Raw genomic sequence first — 26,136 nt, 5'->3', positions numbered from 1 at the left:
TCAAATAGAAAGGAAACTTAAATCGATTAAAATCAATTGAAATTATCGAAAATAAATTCTATTCAAAAATATAGCTAATCGTCAGATCGTAAGTAGAATAATAATTAGATATATATATCTCAACCAATAATAAGTACCAAATGAATTAATATGAAATACTTATTTTATTATAAAGATAGAAAAATTAAAAATATAAAAATATAAAAATAATAACCATTCAATAATCCCCCCTTCATCCATTATAATAACATGTATATTATATACAAAAAACAGCTTACATAAATTATCATTGTTTTAAATTATCTTTGTTTTAAATACAATTTGAACGAAGTTTAAGTTTAAAATAATAATGAAGATAAAATTAGTACATATTTAACCGGTGTAATAGTTAAAGCTATACTATTTAAAGCTAAAAACGTTTATTTAATTATCATTAAAAATCAATTGTATAATAGAAAAATACAAGAATATTTATTTCTACAAACGTAAGAATAAAAATATGAATGAAAAAATTATGAATGAAAACATTAGGAAAGAAAAAAAAAAATTATTAAGAATAAAAGATTAAACTTTATATATATATACAAAGTTTTAATTAAAAAAACCTTTAACGATATTATAAACAATAAAGACTAATTATTAATCAAATATTATCAATCAAAAATAATCAAAAATATATCAACACTATTCAAATCGAAGTTCTAATATTATATAGAAATGAAACTATAACTTCTAAATAATTTAGTGTTAAATAAGTTAAATAAGGGTGCTATGTATAAATATATATTTTCAAAAATTTCAATTGATTTTAATTGATTTTAATCGATTTAAATTTCCTTTCTATTTGAAAATTAGTTATGAAACACGTGTAATCATTTTATTATATTTATCTTATGATATTTACTTTACTTTATATTATACTCATTTATTGTGCTTTTAATTGTTAATTTTTCTATATGTGATAGTGGATTTTCATCGATGAGTTCTTGAAACTTGGTTATTTTCCCTAAAACCATATATATATATATATCCCCATTATCATCATTATCATTTAACATCTACTTTCCCTGCTGACATGGGTCGAACAGTTTGACACGATTTGATGAGTTAGAGGATCGCACTGTACTCATATCTGTTTTTTCATAGCTTCTGTAACTGGATACTCTTTCCAACACGAACCATTTTACAGAGAATACTAGGTGCTTATTTCTTTCCCATGGCACTGGCAACTAGTGAAGTCACTTTGCAACTTACCTAAAGCAGGTGAAAGAGAATAGGAGAGAGAGAGAGGGCGTGGTGATTTTAGGCAAGTTGATGAAAGAGGGTAAAGTACGATGCGGGGAACAGATTTATAATTGTGAGAGGGTGCTATGTATAAATATATATTTTAAAAACCTTCCTTAAAATTCCATCTATGTTACATTGTCCAGTGTTGTTGTTGTGTCCTCTGCTCAAATAGTATCTTTTATCCTTTGTTTGTTTCAGTCATTTTTTACTATGCCCTTGCTGGGGCAACACCTTGAACAAATCAACCCCAGGACTTATTTTTTAAAGCCTGGTACTTATTCTAGTGGTCTCTTTTGCCCAAACTGCTAAGTTAGGGGAACAAAAACACAACACCAGTTGTTGAACGATGGTGGAGAACAAACACAGACTCAAAGATACACGCACATAGATATATGCATTTATGTATACGACAGACTTCTTTCAGTTTCCATTTACCAAATCCACTCACAGGGCATTGGTCAGCCCAGGGCTGTGGTAGAAGGCACTTGCCCAAGGTGCCACATAATAGAACTGAACCTAGAAGCACGTGGTTGGGAAGCAAGCTTCTTGCCACACCTACGCCTGTGTAGTTAAGTTATTTTTATATTTTTATTTTTATTTTTTTCTCATCAGAGATACTATGAAATGGATGAGTCATCAACATCTCCAACATCATCCGATGTCAAGCATGCAAATCACATGGATTCTAGCAATCAGTCAGATGACAGAAAAATTAGTGGTAATGAATATTTTTTTTTACACAAATTACATGTTGTTTATTCAAGTGATTTTTGCTTATTCTACATTTCTTAACAGTTTGTTCGATATGTGTGCAATCTTATTTATTCATTATTAAGCATTTCTTTTGTGTTGTGTATTTCAGATTCAACTATTAGTGAAGACAGAAAATCAAAGGTACTACAATTTGTCATACAGTCATTGCCTTCATCATCATCATCATCATCATCATCATCATCATCATCATCATCATCATCATCACACAAACTCTTTATACATGACAAGATTATTTAGATGTTCTGCTATACAACACTAATGGCATCAAAAATCACTTTTAACATTCATGTAGCAATTATTCAAAAACTAAATGCTCACTTCCCTAAGTTGTAACTGAATAAGACAAGACAGACCTTTCTTTACAATAGTAGCAGTGGTGGTTGTATCATACTATGCCTAAAACCTTGCATTCAATATGTAGATATCACAAATAAGAATCATAAGCTAATAGGGAATGGTGCTACAGACTCAAAATAAAAACTAGCAACACAAAGCTCGTTAATATAATAAACATACTATATGTGTGTTTGTGTGTGTGTGTATCATCATCATCATCATCATCATCATTTAACATCTGTTTTCCATGCTGGCATGGGTTGGATGGTTTGACTAAAATCTGCAGTTCCCCAGCTTACCAGTTTTCAGTGAAACCGTCCAGCCCATGCCAGCATGGAAAATGAACATTAAATGATGATGATGATGATGATGATGATACATACACACACAAACAGGCATGCAGATATGTAGTTCGGTTCTGGTGTGTCTGTGTGGTTAAAAGTTTGCTTCCCAACCATGTGGTCTTGGGTTAACTTCCACTTTGCAGCACTTGGAGCAAGTGTCCTTATCATAACCCTAGGCCAGTCAAAGCCTTGTGAGTGGTTTTGGTTGGTAAATCCCTTTGTATATATATGCTATAGAACATCCCAAAACTAGACACCAATATCTGAGCGTTATCCATGTTTAATAAGATTATCTGTGAAGAAACACAACCAATATCAATGTGTGTAATCTACAGAAATCATGAATCTAAAATCACTTTCCACCTCACTGAAATGAAGAACAACTCAGAATAATGAGACTAAGACATAAAAATTTCACAAACCAGCATAAAAAATATGGATTTCCATCTTCAGCTGCCAAATGAAAATTACTGTGGTTTCAATACCTGAGAAGTACCACTCAATCTGGCAGTGTCAACAGCATTAAAAGCATAAATGCTGTCTGGGAATCAATAGTAGTCAGCAGGAGCAAAACATTAGCATAATATATCCATTAAGGTAACACCTGCTTGTTACTTACAAGCAGCATCAAAATAAACAACGTCGTGATTGTTGTAAAAATGCATCACTGTCATACAAGCAATATTGTTAATTTCCATGGGAAACATATCTGGTCATGGGAAATATTACCTTCTTTGGAAACAAGTGGGGATTGGTGACAGGAAGAGCATCTAGTTGTAGAAAATCTGCCTCAACAAATTCCATCTGACCCATGCAATCATGGAAAAGTGGACAAAATCATGGAAAAGTGGACATAACGATAATATGTGTGTATATATATATATATATATATATATATATATATATGTATGTATATCACCACTATTGTCACCAACGATCTCACCTGATTGCACATCCCAGCTTTACCACCTTCACAAACACTGTCAGGGGAGATTTTTTATTGCACAGAATATCTCTTGTCCACACTGCAACACCAAGCAAATGCTCTTTCAGGCATTTCTCAAAGACCACCCATTGAAAAGTACTGAAAGAGGGCAGGAACACAAAGGGAAAGGTATTCATCATACATTCCATCTAGACCACGGTTTTGACCCTGCTTCATTAGACATGTGAAAAACAATAGGGAAATCTAAAATTCAATCTTAAGGCCCAAACCCAAACAAAATCACAAGCATACACCTAAAATGCAGAAGACCTGAAAAAATCCCTGCACTCACCAACATCCATAACACTTTGTACCAATGTAGTCAAATCTTTAGAAACTAGAAGTTGAACAAAATTATAACAAATAAATTCAATAACAACCCAAGTGAAGAACTATCACCTCCTATGCACAACCTCAAAATATTTAGAATAACTAGTTTTTAATATCACTAACCTACATATCACCCTCTCCAAATTACAACCACTACTAACCACTTTCACTCTACTCAATCACCATGTACCTCACAAACCTAACACAGGAAAAAAACCCTTCCCCATATATCATTCTGACTAGCATCACTATTAGTAAAGCTTTTGACTCCATTTCCTGCTATTCACTCATGCAAAAAAAAAAAGAAAAACTCAATACCAACTTCAGAAACAGCACAGTAGGCTAGCAAACTACTTGTCATGCCACCAAGACTATATAATGTACAAGACCAACGCATCTAAAACCAGCAGCTTTCCAGATGAAGAGCCACAAGGATTTACCTTCTCGCTCATTCTTTTCAACTTATGCTTACATGACCTTTCCACACCTCGATATACAAACAACTTTATACACTGTTGACATCACACAAACTCTCACTATTCTTAAGACATTGCATTGCAACTTCTCCAACCCTACTTGAATCTCTTAAAAACTAACCCCCTCAACAAGAGAGTCTTTAAGTAACACCTATGAAATTTATTGTCTCCCTTTGTACCAGCAACATGAGAAAACACCAAATATAATCAACCCACACATACAGCAAACATAAGCATATACTCTAGACAAAAATACTAAGAGCTGTGTACAGTTCACATACAACTTTCACAGCACAGCTATCCAGCCAATGCTAGCATGGACAACGGACATTAAATGATGATGGTGATGATGATGATATAGAAGAGATAATAAAGAAAATAGAATGACTCACAAACATACTTTGGACAATCACAATATTTTTTCACACATTTTCACATCAAAACTCTTGCCAAATGAGAGTATTATAAATGTTAAGTGAGAAAATTAATTGCTGTTTAGTCAGTTTGTCAAGGAGGGTATTATGATGATGATAATAATGATAATCATAATGATAATAATAATAATAATAATAATAATAATAACAATCATAATAATTATTTCAAATTTTGGTACTAGGCCAGTAATTTGGTGGTGGGGGTGGATAAGTTGTTTACATTGAGCCCAGTGTTCAAACTGGTACTTATTTTATCTCCCTCAAAAGGATGAAAGCGAAGTTGACTGGTGGAATTTGAACTCAGAACGTAAAGACAAATGAAATGTTAAACATTTTGCCTGATGTGCTAACGATTTTGCCTTGTTTCAAGTTTTAGTACAAGGCTAGTAATTTTTTAGCTTGACTGGTACTTTATTTTTAACAACCCTGAACGGCTGAAAAGGCAAAGTTGACTTTGGTGGGATTTGATCGCAGGATCTAAAGAGCTGGAAAAAATACTTCTAAGTAATATGTCTGATGTGCTAACAATTCTGCCAGCTCACCTCCTTAATAATAATAATATTAATAGTAATAGTAGTAGTAGTAATTCTTTCTACTAAAGACACAAGGCCTGAAATTTTGTGGGAGGGGGAAAGTCAATTACATCGACCTGTGTGTAACTGGTACCTATTTCATTGACCCTGAAAGGATAAAAGGCAAAGTCAACCTCGGCAGAATTTGAACTCAGAATGTAAAGACAGATGAAATACCACTAAACATTTTGCCCTGCATGCTGACAATTCTGCCAGCTTGCAGCCTTAATAATAATAATAATAATAATAATAATAATAATAATAATAATAATAATAATCCTTTCTACTATAGGCACAAGGTTTGAAAGTGTGGAGGAGGGAGTAAACTGATTACATCGACCCCAGTGTTTCACTGGTACTTATTTTATTGACCCCAAAAGGAAGAAAGGCAAAGTTGACCTTGGCAGATGGACGAAATGCTGCTCAGCATTTTGCACAGTGTGCTAACAATTCTGCCAGCTCGCCATCTTAATAATAATAATAGTAATAATGAGGAGGAGGAGGGGTAAGAGGAATTAGGTGTATAATTGTTTGTTATTTACTTGTGTAAAGTCTTTCAGAAGCTGTAATGACATTTCAACTTATTTTTCAGCGATCAAGTTATTCTAGAGCTGGGGAACCTGGTGTTTATGATGGGCCAGCTGTATCTCTGATGACCTACCAACGCAACACTTGGCATACAGAATCTGAGCCACCTGTAAGTGTACTTCTTAAAATGTATTGAAGGAAATATGTATGAAAATCTTACACCAAACTATAGGACTCAATGTACTGAGTTGAAATTTATTTTTTCTGCTTTGTTCTTGTTTTCTAATTACTCTGTAATCTTAAATGGTTAATTTTGATTCTGTCTTTATTTCTTTTAAATATCAGTTCTACTATTTTAATATATTCCGTAACAAGTTCCTCTTACACTTATTTTGTAGTCCACTTTTTGTATAACAAGTTTCCCTTTCTGTATGTATGCGTTTTTGAAACTTGTAAAGGGTTAGTAGATGCTCCCAACTGAACTATTCTCAAGAATTGACCATGGCGCATTTCACAAGTTGTTTTATCAAAGAACTCAAGAGAAACCAACATATGTTTTAATAAAGTGACCTAATGTGCTGTTATCTCTATAATATTCTATTGACTCTTAAAAAATCATAGAAATAACTGTGAAGAAATAGAATACATCCACATACTAAAACTAAACCTGGTACTCAGTATACAAGTATCAGATAAAATTTATAACTGCAGGGAAAACAAAAAAATTATGCCATACAACACCATGTGCATGGTTGGTGTATATTTGGAACAAAATGCATTAAGTATAATCTGATGGAATTGAGAAACAGAATATTAGATGGCATTTAACTCTTACCATACCATCCTGTTGAAAATTTTCTAAGTCAAAAATTCATTCTTGTTATGATTCCATTACAGTATGGAAATGAATGGTAGAATAAATTAGAGTTTTTTTTTTCCTTACATTAGAGAGCTCCTCACTTCCTTCAAGATGAATGTAAACATAGTACCATTCTTGTGATATTGCATGTTTGAGGACTGGCTGACTGGTGCAGTCTTGTGTGGTAGTGCTTCATAGAGGAATGGTAAAAAGCTAAATAGATTAATGAAAATACAAACTAAAAGTAAATGGAGATATAAGATATTGATAAAAACAAAGAGGAAAAATATACTTATCAAAAAAGGGAGAAAATCAGAGAAGCTACTGAAACCAGTAGTAAACTACTAAAAATAGACATCGTCCATTATCTTTATATGACAGTTACTCTGGAGAAATGCTTCCCCTTTATGCAAAGACAAAGGAATCAATAAGAGCTTGATATGCTAGAAGTAGCAGCCATATCTCTCTCAAATTCTGTACATCCTCTCTTCTTAGAGAAGAAAGATACATTGGATGTTGTGGTTCTGGATGCACTGTGACCCAAAAAGGGATGGGATTGACATGACTAGAATATCTCTAATCATAAATCTGCTTAATTCAACCAGAAGCCAAGGAACAATAACAAAAAAAAAGCAAAAATGCAAAAATTCTAGAGTAGTGGTAAACCTACGCCAGGGTACCAAATCTGTGATGCAGGTTTGATTGCCAGTTAATTTAATTCCTTTAATGTATTCAATTTAACTAAAAATCTTGACTAATCAATATCTTGGGCTTTACCACACTTAGTCATCATGTGTTAATTAGCAACTTATTGTGATAAACTTTTCATTGTGTGTAGTGACAATGAAAGGTGCAGGTCATCTTTCACATGTTGTAATAAACCTTTTTACATTGACTGTTTGTATATTTGTTTTCTATAACAAATTTTTCCTTAGACTTTTTTCTACTTATGCTTCTTCTATAGGTGTATCCTTATGAACGCCTGAAGATTACCAACTTTGACTTACCCAAAGATGTCGATAGAAACTGTTTGGAGGTAAATATTTCTGTTCTTTAATGATACTGTCCTCTTTAACCTGTGTCTATCGCTGTGATATCCTGGCAAATTTCATGACATGTTTGAAGTTATGATAGGCATGTTTTTCAAGGGATTCCAATACCAAATTAACTGTCTAATTACATCACCAATCAATTTTGCCAACATATTTTGTTGACAATATATGAAACATGTTTGATGCAAATATCTGAATTTGTAAATCATACTGACCATTATAAGAGGAATAAATGAAAAGTAATTTTGCAATTATAGTTAGCCATGATCCTGAGTAGATCTGTCCATGACAAACTCATGTGATACAACATAGATAGGGCAGGTAACAAGCTGCTGATTGTGAAGCTCTGATTAATTCAGTTCATTTAAAGGCTTTTAATGGGGTTCACCATTATTAGCTGACAGCTGATTTCAAATATTCCCAGAAGCTGGATTACTTCAATATACAGCAACATTTATTTAGTGGTCAGAGTAAATGGCCACTTATTAAAACTCTTTTGATTGGTGTGGGATCTAGTTCAAAACAGGGGCACCAGTTTTCATTCATGTTTTATGTAGTGTTTTTGGTACCAAAAGACTTTCAAACTTCGTATACTTATCTATTTTGTGTTATAGAACAGAAAAAAATTTTTGTATTCGAAGTTATTTCATGTAAAAAATTGTCTTATTTCGATAATTTCAACCAATCACTGACAAGTATTCAGCTGTTTACAGTTACTCCTTTGGCAGTTTAAGCGGTGTAAAGCGTATTTAATCTCCATTACTTCTGACATTTTGCAGAGAGGCAACACACGTGTGTTCGTTTTCCTTCGTTTTATTTTTAATATAATTTCGTTAACATCTGCCTGAACTGTATGTGTACAACATTTGCCCTAACCCTAACCCTTCCCTCAAAAACCAGGCCTTGTGCCTATAATAGAAAGGTTTATTAGCTACTGCCAATATGCTTCAGCCATTTTTTGACAAGGAAATAATAATTTTATCACCGCCAGAATCGTTTGAGAATCGTTTGTTTACGTAGTCAGCACTTACTGTATTCAGCTGAACGGACGTCAGTCATTGGTTGAAATTACAGAAATACGACAACTTTAACATGAAATAAGTTGCAATATAATAATTTTTCTTAAGAAGACTAAGAGAAAAAGATGTTTTATATGACACATTCTACCAGTGTCCCAAGTTTCAAAGTGTTTCGTTAAGAAAATACTGGCGCCCCCGTTTTGAACTAGATCCTTGGTGTGTCATATCTCTAAATACATTCTCTTTGGCTAACACTGGGAAACCAGAAACAATGTGGTTAAATGTTTCTTCCTATTATTATTATTATTTCTTATTATTGTTAAGACGATGAGCTGGCAGAATCATTAACAGGGGGGCAAGATGCTTATCAGCATTTCATCTGTCTCTAAGTTCTGAGTTCAAATTTTGCTGAGGTCAACTTTACCTTTCATCCTTTTGGGGTTGATAAAATAAATACCACTGGGCTTGATGTAACCGATTTATCCCCTCCCCCGAAATTGCTGGCCTTGTGGTCAAAATTTTAAATCATCAACCATCATCATTATTATTATTATTATTTCAGATATATCTCGCCAAAGAGGATTTTCATGAATTGTTTAAGATGAGTCAGGAAGAATTTTACCGACTTGCTGAATGGAAACGTAATGACTTGAAGCGAAGACACCACTTGTATTAAATTTGCTATGTGCAACTATGTATAAATACAACATGTCCACTTATGCAATCAATAATATTTCATTATTAAACACACATGCAGACACAACGCACAGATACACGCACACACACACACATACACACACACACACACACACACACACACAACAAACATACATCTACGACAACAATGATTTCATTTGATCAGTAAGGTGATGGACAAGTGGTTCAAAATGAACTTTTCTAGATAGTTAAAACCATATGTGGTTTTGATGTTTTGGTATAATTCTATTTAATATACCAATGGTCACATATAGCAGCAACTAGGTCTTTACTTTGAACTGTTATTACTACTACTACTATTACCACTACTACAAATAACACTGCTTCTTGATTTAACCTTTTCCATACAGTCTTTCAAGCCCACTGCAAGTAGCTTATTGAAATTTGAATAGCTCTATATATAAATATCAGAATTCTCTCTCTCTCTCTCTCTCTCTTTCTCTCTCTCTCTCTCTCTCTCTCTCTCTCTCTCATACACATACATGCATACACTCTTTCTCTGTTCTGTCTCTCTCTCTCCAGTCATTGCTGCTCACAAACATTCAGATGAAATAATCATCTAAATTAGTAATCATTAGCAATGGCAGAAAGTAATGATCTGCTTTCGAATGCAGTCAGCTTCTCTGTGTTGAAAATGTAATTTTTTTTTTTTTTTTTTTTTTTTGACACAGCTTAGCTTATTCTCTCTGTAGCATTTCTTACCAATGCCATCACAGACACACTATGTGCACACAATACTTTTCTCTGTGGCTGTGTTCTTCCATTATAATCAAGATACCAAATTTGTTCAGTTTATTTTTTCATTGAATTTGCTTACTTTTGCCATTAATTTTATAACAGAATTTTTTTTTTCCTAAATAGTAACCATCTGCTAAAATGATATCCATTCTATAAAAATATTTACATTGAATTCTTTGTAATTATCTCCCTTGATACCAACTCATTGAAAATAAAGTTCTATAGAATTATCTGGAACTAGAGGGGCCTTAATTTTTTTCTTTATTTCCCTCTTGAATTTGTGTTTGGTCAAACTGTTTGCTGCAAAAATGCTTCTCCCTTGTTTATTTTTACTCATTGTTGTGTTTTCATACCGTCTGCATCTTAAAAAAAAAATCTCTCTCTGGTTATCTTAATTTTAATGAATTATTTCAAAAATATCTTCAATTCTTTTTCATTTTCCCTCCAAACAAATTCAGCAAAAGATTGTCAAGTGTTAATAGCTTCATCATTCAATGTAATCAGTTATTAAACAGATCATATTTGTAAAGTAGGTTGCTCTAACAAATTGATTTAAAATTCTGTGCATACTTTTTCCTCTTAAATATTGTTAATGGAAAATATTATACAATACAGCTTACTTAGCTTATGATTTCATAAATATAAATCATATTTTGTGTTTGTGGGGAAATACACTTTATTTTTCTCTTAGCCATTAAATTTAGTGATTCCTTCGCCAGTGCCTTTTTAATGCATTATCAGCCGGGCAATTAAATTAACATGGAGTGTTTAATGAGTGTGTGAGTAGTTACTTGTATATGTATGCTTGGGTATAATTTTATATATATATATATATATATATATATATATATATATATATATATATATATATATAAAATATATATGTATATGTGTGTGTGTGTCTATGTGTGCGTGTGTATATGTATGTATATGTAATGATTGTTCAAAGAGGTTGTTTACTACAGGCTGTATTATATGTATCTAATTTTTCTTTGGATTTAGCCTCTAGCTACTAATGTTTGTATTTTAGTGTGATCTTGTAACTACTACATGGATGCTGTTTCTTTCTGTTGATAATATCATGTAATTTATCACAGAATGTAAAACCTTAAGCAGTTGGTCTCACTTGTATATTCTACTTCTAAAGTCTTGTTGATGCATTGTTCTTTTTCTAATTTCATCCCACATTAGTAAGTATGGAATGAAACATCTTGACATCTATTGAGAGGAATGTTTATTTTCTTTCTAGTAGATTTTTAAATAAGACACATATTTGTCTTTTTAACTTGAGAAAATATGTAAAAAAAATTTTAAAAATAAAAAAGAAACATTACAAAATGAAGTTTTCTCTAATGTTTCATTTTTAACTAAACATCTTCAGAAGTTTGAGACTATTATGCTTATAACTATGATGCCTCAGTTAATTTTCGTACTGTTTTGTTCAATCACCTAATATGGATAAATTGTCATTTTTATCTTTGATATATATTTATATGTGAATATTGAATTTTATTTTTTTAATGGGGCAGATCATTTAGGTTTGCTGTTTATATGTATATCAGTAACATCACATTTACCTTTAGTATTTTGATTCCATGAAGCATCTTGAATTGAACTTCATCTTTTAATATTTTTATGTTATTAGTACCTTTGACTAGATGTTTCTAGGACTATAAGAACCTAACACGTGTCTCTCCATTCCTAGATTGAGGCATGTACTGTCAAGTGATTTGCTAACAACAACACAGCTCTTGTGACAAAATACAAATACACAACCAATTAGCTACAAGATAACTTAATCAATGTGCTTTACTTATAAAACAATTTATGTAATTACTGGGGAATAAATGTAATAAATTCACAAGTTAGATTTGAAAGAAAGGAAACTTGATTATTAATTAATTAATTTTTCTTTAAACAATTATTCAGTCAAGCCTTCCAAATAATTTAGTATTGAGCAAGAGGAAATAGAATAGGCAAAAAGTTTTCACGTCAAGTTTCTTATTGTAAGGCTTTGAATTCTCTCCCTTTTCTGAACGCTAAACCTCTACTGTTGAATAGAACTCAGTGGATAATATAGTATTATGAATGATAAATAAGCTGTTGAGAATTGTGTTGTTTCATAATCTGACTGTACTAATAATGACTGTTAAACTAACTAAACATTTTATTTTATTGAAATAAATATTGAGAAAAGACAATATTAAGTCAACACTTCCAAATTATGTTTCCGATCTGTAATACAACCAAAGTATACTAAAAGAGAAAATTTGTTCCAATAAATATTTTGTTTTCATTGCCTAATTAGATGAGTCTTTCAAATGCTATAAATTAAGAAAATCAGTTTGATATTTCATTAGCTTTGATTTTAATGAATCTTGCAATTATCATTCTTTGTATTAATTAGTGTTTTGAATTGAGCTTCTGGATTAGAATATAGAATTAGGAACATGCTATTTTCACACTACTTATATATCTTTTATTTTCACACTTTCTGGTTTACTTATTTATTTATTTTTTGTGATCAATTACTATATTTCTACTAATTTCTTATTACTAATTTCTAAAATGTAAATTGAAGATTTTTTTTTTATTGAAAAAATCTGGCAAATTCTTTTTAATTATTAGGATTCTCTTTTGCCATAGTACTTATGTAATGAAATAGTTTGGCGTCATGTACCTTTGCTAGCTGCTAAGTTGGTTTTTGAAACCTTCTGACTAATCCCTACTCTACATTCCTGAAACTCTGAACATTTGACTTATATATTTTTTTTATAAAAACTCTTTATAAGGAATTATTTAAAATTTTTTTCCTGAATTTGTCAAATATTTCATTAGTGTTATTTGTGGGTTATTTTTTTTTTTTTCCAATTGATCTAAAATGTTGGCTTTAGAAAAAAAAAATGTTTCTTTCATTTCTTTTCTGTCTTTTTTTTTTTTTTCTCACCCCTAATGTCTTCAGATTTGAACCCTTCACCTCTATGTGTGCATGTGTATCTGTTTTGGCTGCCTCCAACAAAATGCCATATTGTTTCTCTGATTCGATCCACTGGCTTAACTTCTCTCTCTCTTTTCACTCTCTTCCTCTCTTCTGCATGTCCTCTCCACAAACTATACTTTTGCACTGTTACGATTGCTAATTTTGTCAGTGACTCAGTAGAGCCCAATTAAAATTCAATTGTTTATTTGCTGAGAATGCTTTGATATTTCTTTCTATTTTAAATGCCAGCAGCGTCCTTTCAAAAACTGTACAAATGTGTTCTATTGTGTGTTTCAAACAATATACAAAGGCCAACTGTCCATTTTGCCTTTAAAAATAAATTTTAAATTAAACTTCACCCAAAGTGTCTTGAGTTTTGCTTTTTTTATTTGTTTGCTTTAATTTAAATCTTTATTATTTTATTTGTTTATTCTATTTTTATTTTTATCTTTCAGAAATGAAGATTTCTCCTTAATTTGTTATATTCTTAGTTCCACTTATTGTCCCTAGGTCTGGCATACATGGAGTAGTCATAACATAAATTGAATAGTTCTGCTAAAAATATTGATTCCAAATTTTGGCATAAGGCCAGCCATTTCGGGGCAGGGGATAAGTCGATTACATCAACCCCGTGTTCAACTGGTACTTATTTATCATCAACTCTGAATGATAAAATAAGTGCCAGTTGAACACTGGGGACGATGTAATCTCTGAAAACATTAACAAGTATATAAATTTAGTCCGAAGTGTAACTTTTAATATTAACCTATCAATTATGAAAGGTGGTGGTGTGTGTTTTTACTTGGAATGAAGAAAGTAGATTTAAAAAATGATAGCTGTTGCACATCTAATACTTCTGGTCATTGTTGTTGATTAAAAGTCTTCACTGTTTATTTTGGTATTCGTTAGGATTTGCAATATGGCATTGTTACATGTGCTTTGATCTTGTGTCTTTTTAAAACATCTAAATGCTTATATTTCAACATTTTCTTTTGATATATCTTCATAATATGCAATCTTCAACTTTAATTCACAACATTTATTCATCCAATGTACAACTTTTATTCTTATTACATGCTCAAGGCAGCATACTGTTTGCTGTCTATTCTCAATAATTGAACATTTTAAAAGCTTGCTAAGAACATTATCTACTTTTTTTTTTTTTTTTTTGTTAAATTGATATTTGCAAATAACCACTCTTATAGCAGAAAACACCCAACAAAAGAAAGGGAACATGTGACCCCACTTCTGAAATGGTATTGAAAATACACCAATGAAAAAGAATATTACAAACAGAAATTGAAAACAGTTAATGGAAATAATAGAAAATAACAGCACAGCTGTGGCTGTGTGGTTTAGAAACTTGCTTCCCAACCATGTAGTTGAGGGTTCACTCCCATTGTGTGGTGCCTTCTACTTTAGCTCTGGGCTGACCAAAGCTTTATGAGTGGATTTAGTGGATGGAAACTGATAAGAGCCTGTGATATGTATATTTACATGTGTGTGTGTGTGCATATCTTTGCCTAGACATCACATTATGGTTGTAAATTAGCAATATCATCATACAAGTGAAGTTGGTAATAGGAATGGCATCCAGTGGTTGAAAATCTGCCCCAAGAAATTGTCTGACCTATGGCAAGCATGGAGAAGTGGATGTTAAATGATGACGATTTTGAGTATATTCAATCATATATAAAAGTTATACACACACAAAAAAAAAAAAAAAATCATAAAATTTTTATAGCTCTGTTCTGTGAAATCTTAATATATAAAAATGAACGTGTGTAAATGTTCTAAGCAGCAGGCTACAGGAATTGAAATTTTAGATAGGGTCACATGTTTTCAAGGAGATTTTAGGCTAAGTTATTTGCTCAGATGGCGCAATGGCCCAGTGATTAGGGTAGCGGACTCTCGGTCATAGGAGCGCGGTTTCGATTCCCAGACCGAGCGTTGTGAGTGTTTATTGAGTGAAACACCTGAAGCTCCACGAGGCTCCGGCAGGGGATGGTGGCGAACCCTGCTGTACTCTTTCACCACAACTTTCTCACACTCTTACTTCCTGTTTCTGTTGTGCCTGTACTTCAAAGGGTCAGCCTTGTCACACTGTGTCACGCTAAATATCCCCGAGAACTACGTTAAGGGTACACGTATCTGTGGAGTGCTCAGCCACTTGCATGTTAATTTCACAAGCAGGCTGTTCCGTTGATCAGATCAACTGGAACCCTTGACGTCGTAAGCGACGGAGTGCCAACAACAACAACAACTTTCTTAGATATTTTCTAGATCCTTAGAAAAACTAAGAATAGTGAATGCCTACCGAGCGCTGCAATGATCATTGGAAAAAGTAAATGATTAGGCACAGGCATGACTGTATAGTGAAGAAACCTGCTTTATGGGTTCAGTTCCACTGTGTGACTCATTGGCTTGTATAGCTTTGGGCCAGTCAATGCCTTACGAGTGGATTTGGTTGAAAGAAACTGTGTGGAAGCCTCTTGTATGTGTGTTCGTGTGTATTTGTTCAACCCGCACTGACAACTGGCGTTGGTTTGTTTACGTCCTTGTAATTTGACAGTCCAGCAAAACAAACTGATAGAATCAGTGTGGACTTAAAAGACTAAGAAGTACTTGGGTTGATTTGTTTGACTAAACCCTCAAGGCATTGCTCTTGCATGGCTGCACTCTAATGACTGAAACAAGTAAAATATAAAAGATTAAGAAAATAAATCAGAGTAGCTTGCTTACCAACCACATGGTTCTGAGTTCAGTCCCACTCTGTGGCATCTTGGGCAAGTGTCTTCTACTATAGCCTCGGGCCAACCAAAGCCTTGTGAGTGGATTTGGTAGACGGAAAACTGAAAGAAGGCCGTCGTATATATGTATATATATATGTGTGTATATGTTTGTGTGTCTGTGTTTGTCCCCCCAACATCACTTGATAACCGATGCTGGTGTGTTTACGTCCCTGTAACTTAGCGGTTCGGTCAAAAGAGACCGATAGAATAAGTACCAGGCTTACAGAGAATAAGTCCTGGGGTCGATTTGCTTGACTAAAGGCGGTGCTCCAGCATGGCCACAGTCAAATGACTGAAACAAGTAAAAGAGAGAGTAATTATATTAATTAGATCAGTATTTTGAAACTAAGCACATTCTTACCAGGAATTGTTCCCATTTTTTTTCCTATCTGAGCATTTTTTAAAAGCTCAATTCGACCTATCTTCAATTCTGCAACAATTCTGAATGACAAAGATATCTTTTAACCTTTTAGTGTTTAAACCAGCCATATCCGACCCAAATATTCTACATGTTTTGTGTTCAAACCAGCTAGATCTAGTCTCACACCTACCCAACGATATCATTCTAAAAACTTACAATCACATCATTGAATTCTTGAAGTTTTGAGATAACGCATGGCTAACTCAAAACAATGTGAAAAGCACCCAAGCCAGTACTTCGTTAATACACCTGTTCTAGCAACATGTAAAAAGCACCCAGCACACTGTTAAGCGGTTGGAATGAAGGAGGGCAACTAGCTGTAGAAGCTATGTCTCATCAGACAGCTGGAGTCTGGACAGCTCCTTGCAAGCCAGCTCCGTGTCAAATCGTCCAACCCATACCAGCATAGAAAGCGGACGTTAAACGATGATGATAATGATGAATGTGAATGAATAAGCATTAGCTGAAGGGTTAAAGCAATCTATTCAAACGTACAAGGGAAATTTTGTGATTATTTTTAGTTTAGGCATTAATAAAAGTGAGCAAGGTTGGATTATGTTGTTAGCTAACTCTTTTGAAACCAAACTATCTTCGATTGCCCCAAGTTCTATGAAACAGATTTCTAATTTTTAAGTAGTATAAATTGAAACCTTCTGTTAAGATATCATGTTTATTTATGTTATAAGTATCAGCTTCATTGTGATAGCTGTTTCACTAAATTTGGAATTAGTTTTGAAATTAATTTAAATAAAGGCATGATATTTTCAACAGAAATATAATAACAAAAGGGTTTTAAATATTGTTCGTCATTTCAGAATTGACATATTCTAAGGTATGGCAAGAGTTGTCTACCTTGCTCCCTTTTTTCGTTTTCTTTTTCTGCGTTTAGATAAACTCAAATTCTCTTGGTTAAGTTGGTATTAACATAGTTAATAGCCGGTAAGAAATATCATTGCCATGAGAGCTAAAAATGACCTTGGTCAGTGAGTAATATTATTTTCATGTGTAGTGTTTTAAACCGCGTGAGAAGTATTTGAGCAGGCTTAGATTAAGGCGTTCAAGGCCGAAACATTGCATACCATATCATTCCTGTTTTTATTATTATTTTAAAAGGTATTTGAATGTAACTTTCTAGCATGTTGATTGTCCATGTAAAGGCCTCCTTCCTCTTAGCCAATCATGTTTTTGCTTAATGTTGGAAATGAATGACATTCATTTGCAACAACCACACACAGAGTATCAAGGCAAGGAGACAAACAATCACACTTGCATTCTCTCTCTCTCTCTCTCTCTCTCTCTCTCTCTCTCTCTCTCTCTCTCTCACACACACATTATCATGCATTTTCTTAGTTGGGATATTGAGATATTGAATTTTCGTCTGATTTATAAAGCTACAAAATTGTCATTTGAACTGTTTCTATATTATAACAGCCACTTGTCTTATTGATACCAGAAGTGTAAAACAACAGAGACAACTTTGCTGAGACGTAAAATCAGATCATACAGTAACAAAATTACACTGTTAAGTACACATCTACAATAAAATAATAACTTCCAAAAAAATAATAAAAAACAGGAATGCAATGTATAGTCCTTGATACAGAACGCCTTAATCTTAAGTCTGCTCAAACACTTCTCACGTGGTTTAAATTGCTGGATGTGAATGTTGCTTTATGTAAAGGTGAGTTTAGGCTTTGGTTGAAGCATTACTTTATGAAATTCATCATGCAATTTTACATTACATTCTTTCACCAATTGAAATGAGAATCAGAAACTTATTGCATATATTACATCATCGTAATCATCATTATCATCAATGTTTTAATGTCTGGTGTTCTATATTTGCATGGGTTGGACATAGGTTTTTGAAGCAGACTTTCAAAGGTTGGATACTCTTTCTGTCATCAAACCTTACTTGCTTCCAAAGAAGTTATATTTTTCCTCTTAGCCAAACATGTTTTTGCTTAATGTTGGAAATGAATGACATTCATTTGAAACAACCACACACCCAGTATCAATGCAAGGAGACACAAACAATCACACTTGCATACACACACACACACACACACATGCATGCACATATGCACACACATGCATGGATGCATGCATATATGCATCCCCCCCCCCACACGATGTGCTTCTTTAAGTTTCTGCTTACCAAATCCAGCCCAGGTCTATAGTGAAAGTCACTTGACTAAATTGTCATGCACAAGGACTGAACCTGAAACCATGTGGTGGAGAAGCAAAGTTCTTACCACACAGCCATGTCTGTATCTATATTTTATGGTTGGCAATTAGATCCTCCAGCTATGAATACTCCAATCATTTTTCAGTCAGGAGGGAAGGTATTGCCTATAGCCTTTTATAGGGTTTCTGAGACTGATATGAATAATAATAGAGAGAAGAGTGTCTTCAAACTGAAAACTTGGTTTAAATGTTTACAATAGATAAACTCTGCTAAAAGCATCCAGTATGTCAAGTGTAAGTGGTGGGATTTGAACTCATGAAGTAAGGAGTTGTAAGAAATACCTCAAGATGTCTGATCCAACTGTTTTTCTAATCCACTGCTTTGGATTGATCCTGAAAGGATGAAAGGCTAAGTTGAAGACAGCAAGATTTGAACTAAGTGCAGAGAGTCAGGACAAACATGATTAATTAATGATTACTTCTTTTCCAGAATCATTCATGTCATAAGAAAAATGGAAGCAAACAAAAATGAACTTTCAGACTAAAAAGAGATCAAATGTCAAACCATCCATCTCCTGGGAGGTCTGTGGGTGTAAAGTCCTCAGGCACCTTCTCCAAAGGGTCTTATCAGATGTAATCATTATTACCGTTTCTGGCTGAATTTCCAAGCATGATCTGCTGAGACTATAGATATTATCCAACCATCTCATTCTTGGTCTACAACTATTTCTCTTGTCCTTTGGCTCAGCTTAAAGAATCTGTCTTGCAATTTTTTTCTTGTGTCATTTTAATCATGTGTTTGTAGTACCAGAGCTGTGACCTCTCAATATGGAGAAGTAGTGACTTGATCTGGAGGGGGTTCTTGATCTTCAAACTATGCAGCCTGTTGAGTAAGTTTATTCTGAATAAGATCAAATGTGATTATATCAAATTTAGCAAAGTGGTTGTTGACATGGATTGCTGCGGAATCAGAAAAATGTGATTAAGGAAAACTGTGAGTATTTTGGAGTATTCAGGTATGCTAAGAAAATTAATAGCATATCTGAATAGCCCAGTAAACATAGTCTCTCCATGCTTTTCTAGTTGGGATATTAAGATGACTGGACAGGTTAATAGAGTCTGGAAGAAACAAGAGAAAGGTATTAAAAATAGTGATATATTTTTTAAAACTTTAGTCAGTGTCAGTTAAATAGTTAACTCTGCTATAAACTTATTTCAATTTATTGCATACATTTCTTTCTACCATTTGAAACTAGCTATTTTTGAGATGGGTAAACTATTTTCAACACTTTCTGTTGGCAAAGCAATTCTGCAGTTTGTAAGGTAATTATACTATTTTCCACTTCAATATTTATTGATATACAAGAATTGTGACATACAAAAGAAGTCATACAAACATTCCTTATCGTTGAAACTTATCATTTACCACTTTGTTTATGTATGAGGAAGATTTGGCTAAGATATTTCACTAAAATGTTGCATTAATATCATAGACAAAATTATTGTCTTTTGGCATTCATCATCTGTCAAAGATTTTACTGACATATACATATACACAAATGTGAGACTTTTTATGAGGTTACTCAACCTGCTAGAAATCAATCAAAAAAACATGTCATAATGGTAAATGTAGAACCTTGGTTAGGAACATTGTTTACAGAGAAGTCGTCTAAGTAAATGTAAGGATTATACAATGTATATACACAGTTTGCAGAATAAGGAATGAAATATTTCTAAATGAACACTTTTAGTTAAACAATACTAAAATATTATTTATTAAATCTTTGTTGGGAGCAACAACCTAAATATCAATGATTTACCCAATTAAAAAAGATAAAATAGCATCTATTTTTCTGAAAGTGAAAACAAAGGTAAAGTTTATAATTTTCTAATTCTTTCAAAGACACTTTGTACTTAAATTGAATAAATTTTATATTAAAATAGCATTTTGAATGGAAAAATAATTTAAGTTTTACATTTTATCTTCTTACTATCAGCAAAATGATGTTAGACTAAAAAGAAGGGATAACTCTTTAAATGATTCTGATTGTTTCATTAAAAAAAAATATATATAAAAATTCAATTTCAACATATTAATTTCAAGAACTTTATTTATATTATAATAATTCTGTTTTTGAAGTCAAGGTGACATGGTCAAACATTAATTCATATGCCTAAAGGGTTAAAAAAAAAAGTGATTAATGTAGAGAAAATGTGTGACATGGTTGTGGAGGTGGGAGCAGGGATTGATGAGCCAAGTGAGTTTAGGAAGGGATAGTATATGGTTTATAAAATGTAGTTGTGAAAATAAAATAGAGATTTGGAGAACATAATCTGAATATGGGTAAGTCAAGTAACCGATAAATGTCTGTAAGTGAAGGTTTGATGGCTCATTTTCATTGAATGCAATCCAAAATCTTGGCATGTAAATAGATATTATTCTTTTTTTTGGTGGGGGGGGGGGGGCTATAATCATTAATAACTCTCCAACATTGATGGATTAAAATAACCAACACCTCTCACATGTAATATCTTTAAATTTTGGCAGAAAAAAATGTTTTTACTTACAGACCAAGCCTCAGCATATAGGGTACATAAACCCTGAGTTAACAAGATTTATTGGATAGGAAGATGGATATCTGCTAATCCTAAAACTCACCAATGTGACACTGCTGTTGTGACTATTTTGAGAAGATGTATTTTCCTTACAGTATTTAGTTATATTTTGTTTACATTGTATGTTCAAATTTTTGTAGCTTTACTTTGGATTTTGTGAATTTGATGTTACTGAAATAAGCACTACTCAAGTGTTGGTGTTAAGGCTGGCATTAAGCACTAGAGAAAGTAGGTGATTACCTTGGGTGCTAAAATCCTGTGGTGCCAAGCACACTGAATAATTTAAGATAAAAATTCTTGACCTAAATAAAAATATGGAAGCTAAAATTTTAGTTGAAGAGCAGGTGAAGTTATTTCTGGGACAGAGGAAGATATCAGACAAAAGTGCAATGTCAGGTAGATAGGAGGGCCATGTGATGTCATGATTTCACCTGAAATGTTAAAAATTTTACCTGATAACAGATTTACTTGGTGATACATATAAGCATAGAAATGTAAATTTCTTGTAAGTTAATTATAGTTTTGGAGGTTCATTTTTAAGCTGCTGTAAAATAGAGTGATGGTTGGAAGAAATTGTAGTAAAAAAACTGAGAAGGGGTACAAAATGTAGGGCTGAGAGAAGCAGAACATATTGTAGGGCTGGGAAAAGGGGTCACACATTGTATGGCTGGGAGGAGCACACACAGGGGAACTGAGTGAAGTGGGTGCAATTATAAGGTAGTGAAATGGGGGCACATATTGTAGTGTTGGTAGAAGGGAATGCACATTATAGGGCTGGGAGAATGGGAGTGCTCATTGTAGGGCAGCAAGAAGGGGACACGTATTGTAGAGTAGCTTTGAGTGTTTAATGCCTTGGCTATAATCTGTTCGACTGTCTCTTTCCTCAAAATGTTAGAAATCATTTTTATTCTTCCATAAATCACAATGGCTGTGATGCAGCAGTGCTAGTCAACTGACCATATTTTTTTTCTCAGAGGCTTCATCAGAAGGAGGAAGACAGCACCTGGAACCTTTCCAAGGCCTCAAAGACTGACTGAAGGAATAGAAGAAGTTGACCTTAAACCAGAGACCTGGCTTGAATATTTGCAACAGAGTGACTCTATATCAAAGGCACTCAAGACACTAGCATTTCCTCTTTTACTTGTTTCAGTCATTGGACTGCGGCAATGCTGGGATACCACTTTGAAGGATTAGTTGAACAATTCAACTCCAGTACTTATTTAAGCCTGGTACTTATTCTATTAGTTTTATCTTGCCAAACCACTCTTATGGGAACATAAACAAACCAACGCTAGTTGTGAAGCAGTAGAGGCAGGGTGGGGTAAATGCAAACACATACACACGATGGACTTCTGCAGTTTTTATCTACTAAATTCATTCACAATGCATTGATTGGTCTGGAGCAGTAAAGAAAACACTTGTCCAAGGTACCATACAGTGAGATTGAACCCCAAGCCACAAGGTTGCAAAGCAAGGACCTTAACCATATAACCAATATAGTCACAATTAAAATTCAGATCATACGAAGATATTATATTCCTGATGGTTCTTTATGTTCTGAGTTTAAATTACCAGTCAAATACTGGTTGTGTAAACAATTAATTCCTTCCTCCTAAAATTGCTGGTCTTGTGCAAAAATTTGAAACTATTATATTCCTGGACAAGGCACATAACTCTGCTAACTCCAGTTAGACTGTCAAGAAAGATTACATGCATATTTCAGGTTGTGTGGTTTGAGAAGAGAATGCTATCTTGATGTAAAAATATATTAATCAAAAATAAGTAAATAAAAATTCTTTGCAACCATAGAAACACTGATGTAAAAAGCAGAAAGGAAAATAGCAGTCTAACAAATTAATTAACATTTTAGCTGATTACAATTTCAAAGCCATTTGATTAAATCTCTTTCTTGAAATAGAAAAATATATATTTATATATTCTATTTAGCATTGCTCTTTTGTCAAAACCACTGGCTGGGTTTAGTTAAGATTTCAGCATTCTACAGTTCTGAACTTTATAGAACTCGGTCCCTGCAGACTTAATATTGTGCCACCACATGCTGGGCAACCTTTTTTGCAAAGTAAGCTGCATGAGACATGGGTTATCAACAGGCAGGCAGCCTTATTAAAAAAATTCAAGGTAAGTTTTCATTAGGTGGGCATTGAAAAAGTCCCATGGGCTGTAGTTTGCATATGACTGGTTTACAGAAAATCGTGGTGTTACCCCTTTCTCCTTTGACTAATATATATATATATATATATATATATATATATATATATATCATCATCATCATCGTTTAACGTCCCCTTTCCATGCTAGCATGGGTTGGACGATTTGACTGAGGACTGGCAAGCTAGAAGGCTGCACCAGGCTCCAATCTGATATATATATATATATATATAAATATATAGGTATAAGTTAGAGGTGTTTAAAACCTCTAAGGGATGGTTACATCCAAAGGTGTTCCTGATGATTAGCTGCATAGGTACAATCCTTGGTAAAGGTATATGGTAGGAGGTAATTCAGTGGGTAAACCATAGTTTAAATTATATGCAAGAAGAAAATGGAGGAAAAATAACAGGAAGAAGCTGGTCGTTTGCGCTAGTAAGCCATTAATTTAATTAATTAATAAAGAAAAGTGGTAATAATAGTACATTTATGATTGTTTCTGTTTACGAGTTGTAGTGGTAGACATCATCAGAATGCAAGGTCATATGTAGAGGTAAGAAGAGCGAAAGACATGGGGATACATTGGTAATGAGAACAAAGACAAAGAATAGTGAGTCTTACTTTATAGTAGATTTCTTAGTTGATAATTCTGCTGCGAAGTGGATGTAGATGGAGGTTTTTATGATCTGTAGCCCCCAGTTTAAGTAAGCGCATAAACTTGGGACTACACATCATAATAGCCTCCATCCTACAGCAACTTCACAGCAGAATTATCAACTAAGAAATCTACTATTAAGTAAGACTCACTATTCTTTGTCTTTGTTATCATTACCAATGTATCCCCATGTCTTTTGCTCTTCTTACCTCTACATATGACCTTGCATTCTGATGATGTCTACAACTGCAACTGGTAAACATAAACGATCGTAAATGTACTATTACTACCACTTTCCTTTATTAAACAATTAAATTAATGGTTTACTAGCACAAACGACCAGCTTCTTCCTCTTATTTTTCCTCCATTTTCTTCTTGCATCCTGCTTTATCTTTGAAATGTCTAGTTAGAATAGAGGCAGCTGACGAAGGATTAATTCCAAGTGGCTATCTGTTTTCCTATGTGTTCATTCCGTTGTCTGTAGTTCATTTTACCAACGTCCTGTATCCTGATATGCATCTATATACACATGTAGATGTAAGTATGTACATATATGTGGGTATACATGCATACATATTCTTTGTATTATATATATATGGATATATATTTTACTGTTTTGTTCTCACTGTCCTGTTTTTGTTATGACTTTCACCCTCTGCAAAAAATCCAAAATTTTATTTCATTTGCTTTGCAAGTAGGACTGTTAACGAAGTCACGTCTTGTCCTTACCTTCGAAATGTGGAGTAGATAAAAACAGGGGACAACTGATGAAGAGAATGTTCTTTATGATGCTTGTTTTGTTTTTCTGTCTGTTTTTTTTGTTGTTTGAAAAAAAATTCGTTTTCTATGTTTTTGTTTTTTATGTTTCTCATTTTGTCTACGTTTTTTTGATGTCCTGTACCCATATATGCATGTATATATACATACATATGTAGGTTTGTATATATTCCTATATTTTTTATATTACTATATGATCGAACGCCACACATCCTTTTCCAAGTAAGTTTTATCTTAATAATTACAATGTGCACTCTTATTCTATCTCTTTTCTGTCTATCGATCTCCCTCTCTGTTTTTCTCTCCCACCCTTTCCCTATTCTTTTCCTCTCCCCTTCACTGTTCCCTCTCTCTCTCTAGCTCTTCCTTCTTGACTCTCTTGTTGCTCACACGTGACCAACAACCATCCATCTTTCTTTCTTTCACTTCCTTTTATTTAATTTGCTTTGCGGGAAGGACTGTTTTAACGAAGTCACATCTTGTCCTTACCTTCAAAATGCAGAGTAGATAAAACGGGACAACTGATGAAGGGAATGTTCTTTATGTTGCATGTTTCGTTTCTCTGTTTTTTTCATTGTTCAAAAGAAATTCGTTTTCTATGTTTTGCTTTTTATATTCTCGTTTCTCATTTTGTCTACGTTTTTTTGATGTCCTGTACCCATATATGCATGTATATATACATATGTAGGTATGTACATATATGTATGTATATATGCATATATTTATATATTATTTATATATATTATTTATATATATATGTAGGCATCTAATTTCCTCTTGAAGGGATGAGGTGATGATAACTGAAGGGCAAGAAAATAAATTAATCGTTTAATTAGTGAGATATTCATAAAATCAAGGTAACAATAAATGCTATGAATTACTATTCATCTGTGCTTTTGTGTTGTAGCCTTTGCTCTAAATATAAATACTATTATCAACTTATTAAAATAAATATCGTGCAGTGAGTCACGTTGCTATGCAATTTGGCCAGTCAGCTATGATGAATAAAAAATAGTCGAGATAATGGAAAGAAGAATGACATCTCGTCAATGGTTCTGGAGACGTCTCTTGTAAAGGAGAGAGAGAGA

The 26,136-nt window shown here is 33.3% G+C and overlaps 1 protein-coding gene across 20 annotated transcripts in view; it reads left to right on the top strand.

The window, feature by feature from the left end:
- Window positions 1–10,691, top strand: part of LOC106868823 (dematin) — a 157,005-nt gene extending 146,314 nt beyond the window's left edge. For all 20 annotated transcript variants that reach the window (XM_089347304.1, XM_014914247.3, XM_089347306.1 and 17 more), the window contains 5 exons: window positions 1,900–2,005; window positions 2,150–2,181; window positions 6,131–6,235; window positions 7,890–7,961; window positions 9,559–10,691. In XM_089347304.1, the coding sequence (XP_089203430.1) occupies window positions 1,900–2,005; window positions 2,150–2,181; window positions 6,131–6,235; window positions 7,890–7,961; window positions 9,559–9,672 (429 nt within the window). In that variant the 3' untranslated portion in view covers window positions 9,673–10,691. The remainder of the gene's footprint in view (window positions 1–1,899; window positions 2,006–2,149; window positions 2,182–6,130; window positions 6,236–7,889; window positions 7,962–9,558) is intronic.
- Window positions 10,692–26,136: the final 15,445 nt, after the last annotated feature.

This window comes from Octopus bimaculoides, chromosome 2, assembly GCF_046866305.1.
Source record: "Octopus bimaculoides isolate indiv1 chromosome 2, ASM4686630v1, whole genome shotgun sequence".
NCBI classification, from domain to species: Eukaryota; Metazoa; Mollusca; class Cephalopoda; order Octopoda; family Octopodidae; genus Octopus; species Octopus bimaculoides.
This window is presented reverse-complemented; position numbering and strand designations above follow the sequence as displayed.